This window comes from Monopterus albus, unplaced genomic scaffold (assembly GCF_001952655.1).
Source record: "Monopterus albus unplaced genomic scaffold, M_albus_1.0 scaffold5.1, whole genome shotgun sequence".
Classification (NCBI taxonomy): domain Eukaryota; kingdom Metazoa; phylum Chordata; class Actinopteri; order Synbranchiformes; family Synbranchidae; genus Monopterus; species Monopterus albus.
Window position 1 is genome coordinate 674,100 of NW_018127885.1, and position 14,616 is coordinate 688,715.

At 40.9% G+C, this 14,616-nt stretch overlaps 1 protein-coding gene across 3 annotated transcripts in view; it reads left to right on the forward strand.

The window, feature by feature from the left end:
• Nucleotides 1-14,616, forward strand: part of wwox (WW domain containing oxidoreductase) — a 127,508-nt gene that overhangs the window by 87,203 nt on the left and 25,689 nt on the right. Inside the window, exon 10 of one of the 3 annotated variants that reach the window (XM_020612899.1) lies at nt 8,284-8,321. The exons of 1 other annotated variant lie outside the window; for it this stretch is intronic. In XM_020612899.1, coding sequence (XP_020468555.1) covers nt 8,284-8,304 — 21 coding nt within the window. In that variant the 3' untranslated portion in view covers nt 8,305-8,321. Of the gene's footprint in view, nt 1-8,283; nt 8,322-14,616 lie in introns of those variants that run through there. One more of the 3 variants, XM_020612908.1, reaches the window with a different exon arrangement.

Sequence of the window (14,616 nt, forward strand, 5' to 3'; positions counted from 1 at the left end):
TCAAGGTTATGCAAGTTCCTGTTCTCTTTAAGTTCCCAGATTTTCCCACTTGAGGTTATTAACTACCAATAAAGCTTTTCCAGCTGTAGATTTGACTGTTGTTGTTTTAAGACTAAGTCTAATTCTTCAGATGGTCAGTGGCATTGGTTGCTCCAAGTTAAGATTGTATCTGGATTGGACTTTTGTATTTTTCTTTAAATGCATATATGTAAAACAAAATCATTTGGCTGCAACATCTTTAATGCTGCCCATACTTTGAAGCGATGCTTGTCACAGTTTATCGGTTGTTTGAAATCTGCAGAACTGGATGGCAGAACACACCACCTCTGAGTTTAGTCGCCTGAGACAGCAGGTTTTAGAGAAGCTGCATCTTTCACAGTGACGTCAGCAGAGGTCAAAACTCCAACAACTCTTGTGGGGTAACGAATAACTTTACTGGGTCATGAATTACCCTGATGAAGGCCAAAGGTCGAAATGCACTGGTCTCACAATAAAGTTGCTGCTGAGTCTTTTCAGGTGAGGTTGTGCCAGTAATCCCTGTTGTGCTCCTACACTGGCTTCAACAGCGTGGTGGTTGCTTCTGTTTCAGCCCCTTTAGCCTAAAATCAGCTCAGTGGCTGAAGATGGTCACATAATGTCAAAGTTTAAGTTTGAATTTGTGTCAGTTTCCCCCTCTTCTTATAAAGCCATGTTAATGATGCCAACTGAAACTCCTGTAATAGCAGTGAATGTGTAGCATGAACACATAGGGGGAGGCCTTTTCATGTGCTAACTCACCCTTTAGTTATTAGGCTTCATGTCCAAACTAACAAAACACACACCGCTGCAGCTCCCATAGGATTACACTAAGCTTGACATTATATTCAATGGATGTGTGCTTTACATAGATAGATACCACCACCCCCCCCCCCCCCAGGTTGTGTTTAAGCGCTAAATCATTCATATTTCCCCTTGTTTTTGCTTTAATTGGCCCTCTTTCCACATTTGCCAAGATGCCACCCCCCGCCATCGCCTTTGCTCTGTGCTGCCTCATATTTTCCGTCCCCCCCCACAGTACCACCCGGCTTTGCTCTCAACTTGACCCTAATTGATTGTAATGAGGACAAGCTCTTATATCCTCCTCCCAGTAGCCCATCTTCTCTGTCTTCTTCCTGTTTCAGTTATTGAGTGTGTACAGCAGCAGAGTTGGAGACATGAATTCCGTATGCGTCCATAAGAGCATTGAGTAGTTGGAGAAGTCCGTATTAGTCAAGACATGCCCACTAGCTTATGAAAAGGCTCAAGTGTTGTACATTTAATACCTTGACACTTTTAGGAAACCTCTTAAATGTGTCAAGTGAAAGGCCGATGTCTGATTCTCCCCTGTGAGAGGAGTTTGGTTGTTTGGTTATGTTTCCTCCTGGTAGTTTTATGTTTCATCCTCAGTTAGATCAATCTTATCAGGGTGGGGTTGTGCAGAAATTTACAGAAAAGATAAAGATATTTTCACGTCACCTTTTAGACACGTTATAGTATTCCAACACCACCCATTCAGTTCCTCAGTGGTGCGGCTCGTCTCCATTTCTGAACCACTGCTAATGAATGACCCCAACATGATTTCACCATGCTAATTCATAACAACTGCCATTTTTCTTTGCTTTGAAATGCCAATATGATTAAACACCATGTCAAGGCCAACTATCAATCTACGCCTTCATAATCAGCACTAAAAGTACTGAGCAATGAACAAACACACCCATACCCTGTATGTGCACAGCACACACATGCGCACACACACACAGTCATATTAGTGTGTATCATTAGCATTGGGTGGTAGAGTTATGGGATTTTTTTACAGTGTAATGCATGAGCTTTGACAGCCCAGACATGACAAAGTGTGGGGTTTTTAACAGTAGAAGTACCTCAATCTCTATGCCACACCATTTACACACATGATAATGTACTCACGTGTACTCACTTGCAAGATCAATAGCATACATACAGCTCTGATATGAAGTGCATGTCCTTGCACCGCTGAATGCAGCAACCACCAAAACACAGTTCAAAATAATCCTCTCTATCTCCATCTGTAATAGAAGGTTCATGCCTCTGTGAAGTATCCGGACAGACACCATGCACACACATTGTTAGTCTGACTGATGTTAAGGTGGCATTTACATTTAAAGTCCAGTGATCATCAGGGTTTCAAATGACAGGTCAATATAACTGAGAGCTTTCAGCCTCGGTCGCAGGCCAACATTGATTCATTGGCTTATGGATTAATGGAAACACTGATTATAGCCCACACAGAATGTGTTCATGACAAATATTACAAACATGCACACACATGTGTGCACACAGTGACACACACATAATTCCAGACAGGCAGGTTTAGGTCATCTCTGAGCTTGTGAGGTGAGTCTTTTCGGTCAGGGGGCAAATCGGGTGAGTGGTGGTGGTGTGAGACAGACATCGACCTGTCTGTCAGATGTCTGTACCTGTTTTATGTGTGTATGTGCAGCAGCTAGCCCTGATGTGAACAGGGAATATTATGCATGTGATTTTTTTTGTTGTGAGGCATAGTTTGTGTTTCTTTCCTTTGACTTAGTAGAGCATGTATGGTTTCTATATTTTTACATTATGCACTGATAATTTGATGCCATGTAAACATCAACACTGCATCAGGTTTTATTCATTTCTACACTTAGATTTAATTTATTACTAGGTTACTTAATTTAATGCAGCTTCATTGGTTTACAAACAGGTTTCTAATTATCACAATTTAATTATCTAAGAATAGCAGAATTTGCTCTTCACACAAAAATTCCCCAAATATGATTGAAACATTTTATTAAAACATCATCAAATTTTGGCTATTTGCTGAAGGTTATCAGAGGTATTTAGATTTTGGGAACTTTTAGTGAACTTGCTGGACTACAACTATAGATTTAAACAAATATTTTAGATGTTTCTGTTGATTAACAGACAGAATAAAAAGAGAACAGCTGTGTGTTCAGTAGAGTGTTCAATAGACAACTTGAGGTGGTGGGTGATGGCAGGTTGACATCAGACCCCTGCACTCATCACCCATCTGCAAAGCAGCACACACACTTGTCAGTGCCTATATACAATATATACGTTACAGCTCAGTCCTGGTGAGAGGTGGGTAAGATCGATGAATCTGAACGAGATGACTGCATTTGTACCCTCCTGTATTACACACACACTCACACACACACACACACACACATAGTCAGTCACCCACCCTTCCCCCTACCTTCACCTGTCTGTAGAGGTAAACACATGCATTTAAATCAGTTGTGGAGTGTCGTCCTAACAAAGACAAATGACGTTGTATGTAATATTTTTCTATTAACATAAAGTAATATAAAGTGAAGGGCAGTGGTGTATAGAGGGAGTTAGGGGCTAATCTCCCGTATCAGATATGGACAATGTCAGGGCTGCATACTGATACGGGAGTGTCCTTCTCTCCTGCTGTGTGTGTGCGTGTGTGTCCTGCTTTTTCAGGGGGCTAGAAGGCAGTGACACACCAAGCTGCCAACGTTCATATTATTCCCACCGCCTTATTAACCCCTCTGCCCTCACCCCTCTCTCATCTCTCTTCTCTGCTCACTCAGATGAGCTGAATGTATATCTAAACTAACCCGAGCTCCTCTTCACCCAACTCCTGTTTTCCTGTCACAGCCAACAACACATACTTAACATTTGTCAAGGAATAAGGTATGTTTCTCCCTCTCTCCTACTTGTTGTCATTCACTTTCTTGCAGTCCTGCCTCCTTTGAGCATACCCATTTCCCAGTGTAACAAGTGGTGGAAGTGTCATGAAAATCTGCAGGATCACTTCACTTATCAAAGGTGGTTCTAGCTGATACACAAGGCAGTGAGTGAAGCTGGGGAATTTTTAAACAAAGTGTGCCTTAATTTACTGAATCAGTCACTTGTGAACTTCACCGTTTGTTCAGGATGAAGAGAACCTCCTAATACAATGTCCTAATACAATACATAGGCACGTGCACAGATAGACCCAGGTGGTGCTCAGGCACCTGTCCTTTTACCCTCTGACTTGATTAGTGCTCTTTTCGCAGGACAGTTTTTTTTACTAGCTCTTTTTAATCTTATATTTTAATTATTAAACACTTTTCATTGTGATTCATTCTATAATCTTTCATCTTAAGCATTTTGTGACTGTACCTGACAACAGTAACTTTTAGGCTATGAATTATGAATTATTATTATTATTATTATTATTATAGGCCTGCATCAACAAGCAATTGGGCAAATATGTGATTACTGCTTTGTGCACATGTCTCATACTCATGAGTATGGCAAAATCTTTACGTTTTAGAGTTTAGAGAGTTTATATGTGCTACTTTGAAAATGTGCTACTACAGGTAACATTTTGTATGTTGGCATAATTTCTTTTATATTGTGATTCTTGGTGAGAGGGTGCCTTTTTTTTTTTTAGCTGAACCACCCCCCCCCCAAAAAGCCTGTATACAGTCCTGGTCATTCATATTCTCATAGTGTGTGTGTGTGTGTGTGTGTGAAAAATTCCCCGCCTGTGTATCAGTGTGTGAGCCATGATGGATGCAGTACACATTTAGACTGACAGACTGACAGCCACAGTACTGATAACCCATCTAATATGTATGCTGTTCCTGCTGCCGCATTAGTCCGGCTCTAGTTGTTGGCAAGTTCACTGTCTGTTGCCAGCCTTATTTTGAGAGTATGTACCTGTGTTGCTATCCTCCTTATGCAGTGGGATAGACAGGAATAGAGAGCTGGTCTAGTTGAGCCTGGTGGGCATATGGATTGGATCCACTGTAATCTACTGTAAGACACTTCTATCTCGGAGAGGCTCACAGAATGCCAACTCAGCCCTTATTCACACATACACACTCACACACATGTTCCACTAACACAGGGGATTTCAGGGAAGTGAGTGAATAGTTTCAGGTCACCAGCTAGACTCCAGTAGCAGGATGCTGCGTCAGCGGGAACAGCGGTGAGGATGTGATCAGAGCAGTCTTCACTGTCCTTAACTCCTTTGTCTGTCCCACATAGATTCACATACACATTGTAAAGGGGAACTCATACAACATATGGCTCCCTGCAAAATGTGTTGTCCAGATATTTTTGTGTCTATCCGTGGTGAATCACTTCATGTGCAAGCTGAGACATCATCACAGGCATACCCTCGTGATGCAGGGTAGATATTAATTTGATCTCCACTGAACAGTAGGAAGGCTCTGTGAGTGTGTTGCTACATCAGAAGTAGAGCGATATCTGTTTTAGGGCTTTCCCTGCCTTTGTCAAGCAGCAGTCTGGATCAAACATGAATATTCATTCATCAGACTGAGGAGATGTTAACACAGGGAAGGAAAAATGCCTAGAGGGCTCATTCTTTATCGTTCTCTTTCTCTCTCTCCTACTTCTCTCCTCACATCTAACACTTCAAGGATGGCAGTTAATTTAAGATCTATTATAAATGATTAATTCAATATTTATGAATATTTTAAAATTCCTATTAAATTACTTTGTATGTGTTTAGCATTACAGCTTTCCGGATTTTTTATATATATATATATGTACTCTCAAATATACAAAACTGTTACTATTACTATACACTTTCATCCTCTGAGATGCCTCATGCAAGATGTGTTTTTCCTTTGATGTGTTTCATAATTAAACCAATGTTATTTCTGCCATCATCCTGCAGCAGATGTACAGGACAGTTTGTGTATGTGTGCACAACGAGGGACGAGTGGAAGCGTTTGCTCCACTGACTGTCGGGGCTAGTGGAGATAAGAGTGGAGAAAAGTGTCCTTTCTTTCTCTTTCAGGACCATTACCTTTCATTCCAATCACATACAAAAGCCCAGGGGAGGGGGGGGGGGCTGTAGTGGCAGAGGGGTCTCTGAGTTGTCCTGCATGATGCATATGAGATGTGGGGCAGTAATATACAGGACTGGTACTACCATGTTGTAGGGGGCAGTGTATTGACCATTGCGTTTGTTTAATGGGCTATTTATCCACTATTTTAATTTGTTTGAATTGTTGTTAAATCACAGGACACAAACATTTTAGCTGCAGTGTAGACAGCTTGTTGCTTTAATATGATTTGTCATGCATGCTTTATTGATTATAAGTCCAATATCCTTTGATAAAATCTCAGTTGCTTGGTTTTGTACTTTGTAACTTTAACACAAATTGGGTTAAATTTGCTCGTGCAGCCAAGCTTTTGGCCATGTGGTTAATCTTAGCACATACACATGCATGCATAAAGTACTGACTTACAGTATGAAATTTAATAATGATAATTATTACTGATGGGTAGTGCCTATGGTCTCAGCTGGGACATTTGTTTACACAACCTAAGTAAAGAAAACAAAATTGTTCAGATAAAGCACTTTATGACCAATTATATCAAATCTGCTGTTAATAAAAGGCTTTTCAATTTTTTCTTTATCTACAAAATTATTTATAAGATGTTAGTGAATCTACAAGATTTAAATTCTAGGCCCCGACAGCAAAAGCCAGGTCACATTTAAGGCTCTGTCTTTCCAGGTGCATGGTGTGTACCTCTACTGTGCCTATAGTATTTGTGCTCTGCTTACTTTGTGGGTTCTAATCAAAGTTGATCAGAGTGTGAACAGTATCTCAAATGAATGGAAACGGTGGCACTCAAAACATCCACACACCTGCACGAGGAGCCGGTTTTGCAGTTAAAATATTTAACTGACAGCAGAGTTCATTTCTATTTTGCATCACAGTAATGTACCATGAAGAGGCAGAAAGCCATGCGCTCCTTCTGTGGTGATGTAATAGCCTTACTTCTTCCTCACCTCTGGCTTTATCTGCAGCGACACAGGAGTACCACTTAAATGATGGTATTTCTGCAATAACTGCACCCCAGAAGTTTAAAACTTGAAAGTGTATGTCGTTTAATCATGTTTCCTAAAAGAATTTGGCATTTCATTCGGTCATTTTAAGGTAAAAACACAGTATTACACGTGTTTTAATGGTCAGTTATTGTTATTGAATATACAGTATTTCTCATTTGGGTGAAAGATATTGTTTTCACAGTTTTTTGTAAGGTTTTGTTTAAAAAATCACAGAACAAAAACAGAAAACTTGTTCTGGCTTTAAAACCCCTCCTGTTTGTTTTGATTTTTTCCAGATTTAATTTGAGCTTAAATGCTTTCCACCATGCAGCATGTTCGGCGATAAGTGGATAAATTTAACTGGCTTAAACTGGTTTTAAAATTTTTTTAACCTCAGATTTTGAACAGGACTTATTTAGAGCTTTGTGCAATTTCTGGGCTTGGTGTATTTTTTCACAGTGGTATCGGGATGAATATTCAGAGTAGTGCAGATCATCCAGCTGGTGTTTTTGTTCACAGCTTTTGACTCTTATGTTGTTGTTAAGTAGAAGACATAAATGAAAGCAAGAGGACATTTTTCAGAGGAGGATTTCTGAAGGAATTCATGTTTTACATGAGTATCAACTGTACACCTGAACACTGTACCTCAGTCTTTTCTGACCAGCTGTCATTCATTTGTTCTGTGGTTTCATTTGTTGTGTCACTGGCTCAAGTAAGGGAAACTGTACTTTGTGGGGGGCTTTGACATCATGTAAAGGTGACACCAATGATGTGTGACCGTGGGCCGGCCAGGTGACAACAGTGAAGGCTGATTTACTAAAAGGACAGGAGCATCAGTGTAGAACCTGACCACACATCCTTCACTCTGTCAGACAGATAAAACTCTTCTCTGTCACTGTCTCTGAAAGAGAGAAAGAGAGAGAGAGAGAGAGACCCTCATCTGTCCGTTTTTAGGACAAGGCTTAGCTGTCTTTGTCTTTATCTTCTTGTCAACATGTCCTCCTTTCCATGACATCCTCACACACAGTGTTCAAACACCTGCATGCCAGATTCAGTTTTATGTAGGACAGCTTCAGTTGCTCTGTATGTGTACATCAGGCTGTGCCTGTTCACACGCCACTGTTTGTGTGTTTAGGTGGTCGCTCAGAGGTGTGTCTGCTTTAGCTGGATTTAAATTCCTTCCTTTCTCCCTCCTCCTATAGCTCATCTGGAATGTAAGGCCGTGTGCATGTATGTGTTATCAATATGCCCTTGTGCTGTAAGTATCTTAATCAATAGCCATATGATTATCCATGTAGAGGAGGTAGAAATGATTTAAAACAGGGTGAGGGTGACGGATGTTTACTTTACACATTGAAGCTATAGTCAATAATTAATGCATGTGATTAATCTGTCAACAGGTTCTCATGTGGGATGGATGAGAAGGACGTAGTGCTGGTGTTCTGAGTGTATTTGTGTGTATGAGGCCTTGAACCCCCAGCCCTCTGTGGGCCATAGTGACAGTCATACCTCCCTGTGGGGATGGCACTATGTTATATGCATACATATCTATATGATTTGAGGTTTTGTGTTTAAGTCATTCATCAGTAATAAGGGAGGTGGGCACGCTGCACATACAGTACCAACGTGATGACACAGTCAGTAGAGTGTAAACAATGTCACGTGTAACACTGGGTGTTAAACCTCACCACTTATTTGATCAGTCTGCAGAAGATGCTCTGCGGCACCATTTTTGTAAGCCAACAAAGTTATGTTGCATGTATCCTTGAAAAAAAAAAAGATTGAATGCATGTTTTCCTCATAAAACATTTAAGAAGCAGTTGTTAAAAACATTTTGAACATTGAATTGTTTATGCACATGTTTTCTAGCTTAGAATCTTTTTTCTTATTGTTGTTAGCACATTGCTGCATCTCCTGATGTGTTCCTGCTTACAACTGTTGATCAGCACAGTATAGTGAAACCATTGGCATGAATGTATTGCGTGACCTGTGCTTATGCATTTGCATTTGCATCCTAGTGTGTACGACATAAAACAAACAAACTAAAATAAATAAAATAAAATCCCAGCACTGACTCATCGGGCATTGCTCCATAGCACCACCAGAGGTTAAAAACTCCACTAGGAATCTTTTTGATGTGTGTCAGTTGACAACCCATACACACCTGAGATTTCTTGTTTCAAGCAGCCATATGATAAAAGTCCTGTTTCTCTGAAGAGCTGACACATGTTGATGTTAATAAATATGACTGCCCGGTGTCATTACAGGCACGTGACACATGTGATGACGCTGCTGGTGTGTGCGCCTGCTTACTAAACAATACTGTAGGTGCCTCAGACATTCTCAGATTACGTATTTTACCAGTAAAGTGTCAAATATTTAAAACCACAATTAGCCTTTAATCCACATGCTCAGCTTTCTTCGGCTTCTTCTTACCTTCTCCAACTTGCCAAAGTCAAAGAGTAAACTGGGAGAAACATTTAGGGATTCAAGGATCCTGTGCCCCCCATGTTTCTCTATCCTCCTTGCACACACAACACTCTCTCCCCCATCTGTGTGTGTACATAGAAGAGAGGCCTATCTTGCCTGCTATCATTTCCAGAATGACCTCTGCTTTCAGCCTATGATGGATTATATTGCGCTCATAGACATTAATTTTCCTGAAGCAGGCAAAAAAAGAGCTTTACTCACAGGAAGAGCATGTTGGTACAAGGGTAATTCCATAAAACAACAACTAAGATACAGCAGAGAGTCAGTGGTATCAGCAGCCAGTCTGGGAGACGGTACCCACCTCCCTCTTTCATCTCCCTCTCACTCAAGTTCTGACTTTGAGCCTTTCTCTCTCTGAGGTGCAATCAAGTGTATTTGCTTGTCTCAGTGGTTAGTAGCAGGTATTTACATGCATTCTCCTGTGTCATATGTATGTGTGTGTGTGTGTGTGTGTGTGTGTGTGTGTGTGCGCACTGTTCAGGTAAGTTGCAGCTGCTGTCTCAGTGGTGCTGTCTTCTCATTAAGGCGGGTAATGAGCTCAGTCACATCCACCTCTGCAGGTCACCCCACGAGAGAGAGCAAGAGAGGATTAGAAACAACACAGGGAGTGTAACAGGAAAGAGGTGCTTTGTGTGTGCACGAGTGAGAAAGGGGACGTCTTAATCATGTCACCTGCCTGCCGTTCCACTCAACTGGAGTACCTTTGGGTTACTCCCTGTTTACACTACCATCTTCTGTGCTCCATGTGTTGTAATGAGACTGGAAAAGGATGATGGGATAGCAGAAGAGGAGATAAGATGAACAGGATACAAACAGTGATCCATAAAGTAAAACTTAAGCCTGACCATCATCAAATACTAAATAGTACCAATAACTATAAGCAGGATAAAAAACAGTAGGACATGAGTTTCACAAATTCCTCCTTGTCAACAGTTTGATTAGCATAAGCAGCGTGGCCTCACCTTTACCAGTTTGTTCCAAGTATTGCTGACAATATCTTATGAATTAAGAGTTCGCTACTCGTTGTCAGTCTAACATCTGCCGTGTTCTCCTCACACAACGTTTGGCTTTCCTCGTGTTCTGCTCTGTGTTTTTGCCTTAGGTGGTGAAACTAATTTGAAGCGTCTCCAACCTTTTGTACAGGCTTTTGACATAACTTGCAAAACACAAATGTTTGATTCACATCTGATTCTTGTAGCCGCAGCACTTCCAAAAGACAGAGGAAGCACTTTTTTTTCTGAATGGGCGAGCTCCATACTTGTTCTGTTTTTAGTTACATGTGAGATTCCACGTTATGGAGCATAGACTAACATCGTCACACACACGGTATCGTCAGTATCGTGAGATGACAGTCTTATCATGGGGAGGAATAGTACCGGTATATTGTGGACAGCAGAGTTTGGCACAGCCCTGTAGGAAACTGCAGAAAGAGTTCTTGGCTTTGAAGAGGGGCAGAGACAGAATGAGGTTGTTGAAAGGAAAGAGAGCAAAGGGTTGAAAACAAGCCGGGACAGGAAAGTGTTAAAGGAGAAGGCGAAGGAGTGGAGGAGTGGGGAATAGAGGGAGCGTGTCTTCCCAGGAGTGAGCCGGCTGTCTTGTCGAGTAGTTCATCATTGTGTCCCTAGTGACTGTGTCTGTGGCCTGGCCTCGCTGTAGTTATAATAAGACATAAATAAAGAACAAGACTGCCTTATCTACACTGTGGCCCCCATCTCTCTCTCTTTCACACGTTCTTTCTTTCTCTCTCACACACACACACACTTGCACTGCAGCAGATCTAGAGTTGTGCTTTTAAAAAGTGTTTTCCCACCATGTTCACCATTGGCACAATCCGATGACCCTCAGTCATGATGAACCCAGAGCTCACATGCACTCACCGTGGTGGAGGCTGCCTGCCAATTACACACAGAGCTAGAAGGCCCCAGACCACAGAGGGCCCCTGAAGAGTTTGTTATCATGTATGAAAATTTAGTTTAGGTAAGTTCTGTATCAATATGTTTAGGCCTCACTGCACTGATGTGTCTTTGCTTAATCTCTTGTAATAATTACAGTACCTGTTGATACTGCACCCATGCATTTCATAGTATTTCACTATGAAGGGATCACTATTTTGTTTATCTCATGTATTCAGTAGATTTTCTGTACTAGTGAGTGGAGGGGCTGTGGCCTGTTTTGGAGGCATTTTGGTGAATTTTTGTGGGAGCTTTACTTTTTTGCATGGATAATTAAATTAAGTACTGTTTATAACTTGCTGTTAAACTAGTTATTTAACTAAAGTTTGCAGTAGCTTGGTGGTATTTCAGTTATTTTCAAATTTGCATAGTGATTCAAGTAGTGCATTTATTTGTTTCATATTTTTGTGTAGTTAACTATTGAAACTAGAAACCGTTTTGGGCCATAAAAGGAAAGGAATTATTTTTTTAAATCATTGCACAACCGCCTTTGACAGAGGGCTTATGTGTTCTCTAAACAAGAGATTCTGCTCTAACAAGTAAAAAGATAGGCCCATTATTTAGACCAGCGTTCATGTTTGTTAAATGTAGAAGTTAAATTTTTTTTTTTTTACTGTTTTAGCCAGATAATTCAACATTCCAGATTTGTTTACAACAGAAATATAACATTCCCTTCTATTTTGTCTTTGTGAAAAGCCCAGATGGGATTGTGTTATTTAGGACAGGTTTGGGTATCAGGTAATGCCTGGTTCAGTCTACACAATTTAAGCTTGATAACAGCCCGACATGACGGACATAGGGCGTCGGAACCACGGCATCAGACACAACAGTTGATCATTTTATCTCATATACTGTGTCGTAGTAAGGACAACCAATGCTTCGTCTGGGTTGGCTCACGATAACACAAAGTCTTGCGTGTCAGATTTTTTTTCATCATCTCTGTCTTGGTGGGCTGATGCTGACCAACAGGGGCACAGATGTCTCTTATAATGGACTGAACTATACTCATTAAATATCACAGTGATACAGCTAATGCTAGCACAGTGACTTTCACAGTCAGCCTTGGGAAGAAGCTACTCCACAGGGGTAGCTAGCTAATTTTCAGTTTTACTACGACTTAAAATGCTTATTCTTAACTGCTACCTCAAGTTCTTTGTGAAGAACAGACAACACGTACACTGCTTCCCTCTTTGTGCGACCCAAAGTCACCCCCCAGTTTTTCTTTTTATTTTTCCCAAACACAAGCTGCCAGTATCACTCACACAACAGAAGCTATCCTGTGTTTACATTCACCCAGTCTGGCACCTCCAAGTCGTGAACTATGGCAGGCTGTGATCTGTTGGTTACCAACAGGATGAGCGATATGACAGACTACACGTCTGTCATATCGCTCGTCCAAGAATTTATGACTATAATTGTGTAATCTGACATAGCGACCATCGTATCAGACAAATCACATAGTGTGCAGCAGGCATAGGAAACTAACCTGAAAGGCATGTTTTGCTGGTATGTGACTTTTTGTGTTGTATTTTATTATGTTTTATCACATGTACATTGTAAATTTTATCATTTAGTTAACCAAACTAGCCCGCAAAGCTACATTTTCAAAGTAGCTTCCCCAACACCGTTTGTAAATGAGCCATCCACTTTAGAAAAATGATCAAATTTTCAGCTCCGCCATATTTTTGTTTGCTTACACTTTATCATGCTTTTCAATGGCTGTTATCAGTTGTTATTAGGACCACAGATAGGCCCTACCTCAACCTTTTGGCAGCTCAGTAGGATATTATCTTGACCTTGCCATGTTTAGGCACAAAACAATGGGTTAGGTTTAGCCACAAAAGTACTTAGTGAGGTTATTGTTTTGAAACAGAAAAAGAGCAGGTGCCACCACCATCCTTCACGGTAGGGATGGTATTAGCCAGGCTGCTCTTTACCAGACAAAGTACTTGGAGTTCTGCCCACCTGCTCTCAAATTCTTTTAAATGCTATTTAGCAAACTCTAAGTGGGATGTCATGTGCCTTTTACTCACTCAGTGACTTTTCTAGCTTTCCTACCAGAAAGGCCTGATTGCTGAGGTGGTGATCTGTCCGGCAGGTTCTCCCATCTCTGCAGAAACCTTCTGGAGTGGCCAGGTTTGCAGTCCCCTCCCAGACCAAAGCCCTTTGTACCCACTTACTCAGTTTAGCCAGGTGAACAACTCTGTTCCTAGTGATTCCAAACTTTTTCATTTCGCAATTATACTTTATACTTCCCTGATATATGCTTCATCACAGTTTTATTGTGGAGGTCTTGAGAGAGTTTCTTGAATTCATAGTTTTTATCCTGAAATGAGCTTTCTAACTTACAGTATTTCCAATTATGTTAAATTCAATTTGACACAGGTGGACTCCAGTCAAGTTCTAGACACTCAATCTCAAGAATAAAAGTATAGATGTAAACTATGTACTAGATACTTTATGGATATAAAGTGCTGCAGCAAAGGCTCTGAATACTTTTGTAAATGAGAGATTTCAGTTTTTGATTTTTGTTCAAATGCATGTTTTCACTTGGTCGTTATGGGTTATTAAGTGTAGATTCCTGGACAAAAATGGAATTTCTCTTAAATTAAAAATACATTTACAACACAGTAACGTGTACAAAAAGTGAGTTCAGAAAACTTTCTGCAGCAGCTGTACATGTCTTAAAACAGATATCACCTCTGTATGTTTGACTGTTTAAGCGCTGTTTTTCCTTGCCCCTCTGTGTGTGTGTGTTGATAAATGTGCTATTTCAAGCCAAGTTATTAATGTGTGTGTTTATTAGTTGGATGTGCAGCTTCATTGGGGAGTTGGATCTCAGTTGATGTCTCACTTTTGTTTACACAGCTTAACGCTGCTTGACTCTGTGTCAGGCATGGGGTGTGTGTGCATGAGTGTGTGTGTAAGTGAGGGGAGCGGGGAGAGAATAGAGTCAGAGCCAGAAAAAGAGACAAAGACCCCAGGAGAATGGGGTTTTTGCAGGGGCTTTGGTTGTTCCTGCATCATTACCCCGACTGCAGACAAAGCCTACTTATGTTTCTCTTTCCCCTCCCCGTCCATATACTCACTCGCTCCTACACACTCACACACACACACTGTGTACTATATGTGTCAACAGAGGCTGAGGGAGTCCTGCACAGGGGAGAAAAGAGGAAATATGAGAGAAGAGGCTAAGGAGGGGATGCAGAGAATGGAGAATAGATTTATGAAATGAAGCATTCCAAACAGCACTATCTGCCTGCTGTGAGAAACACCTTTCATAAATCACCA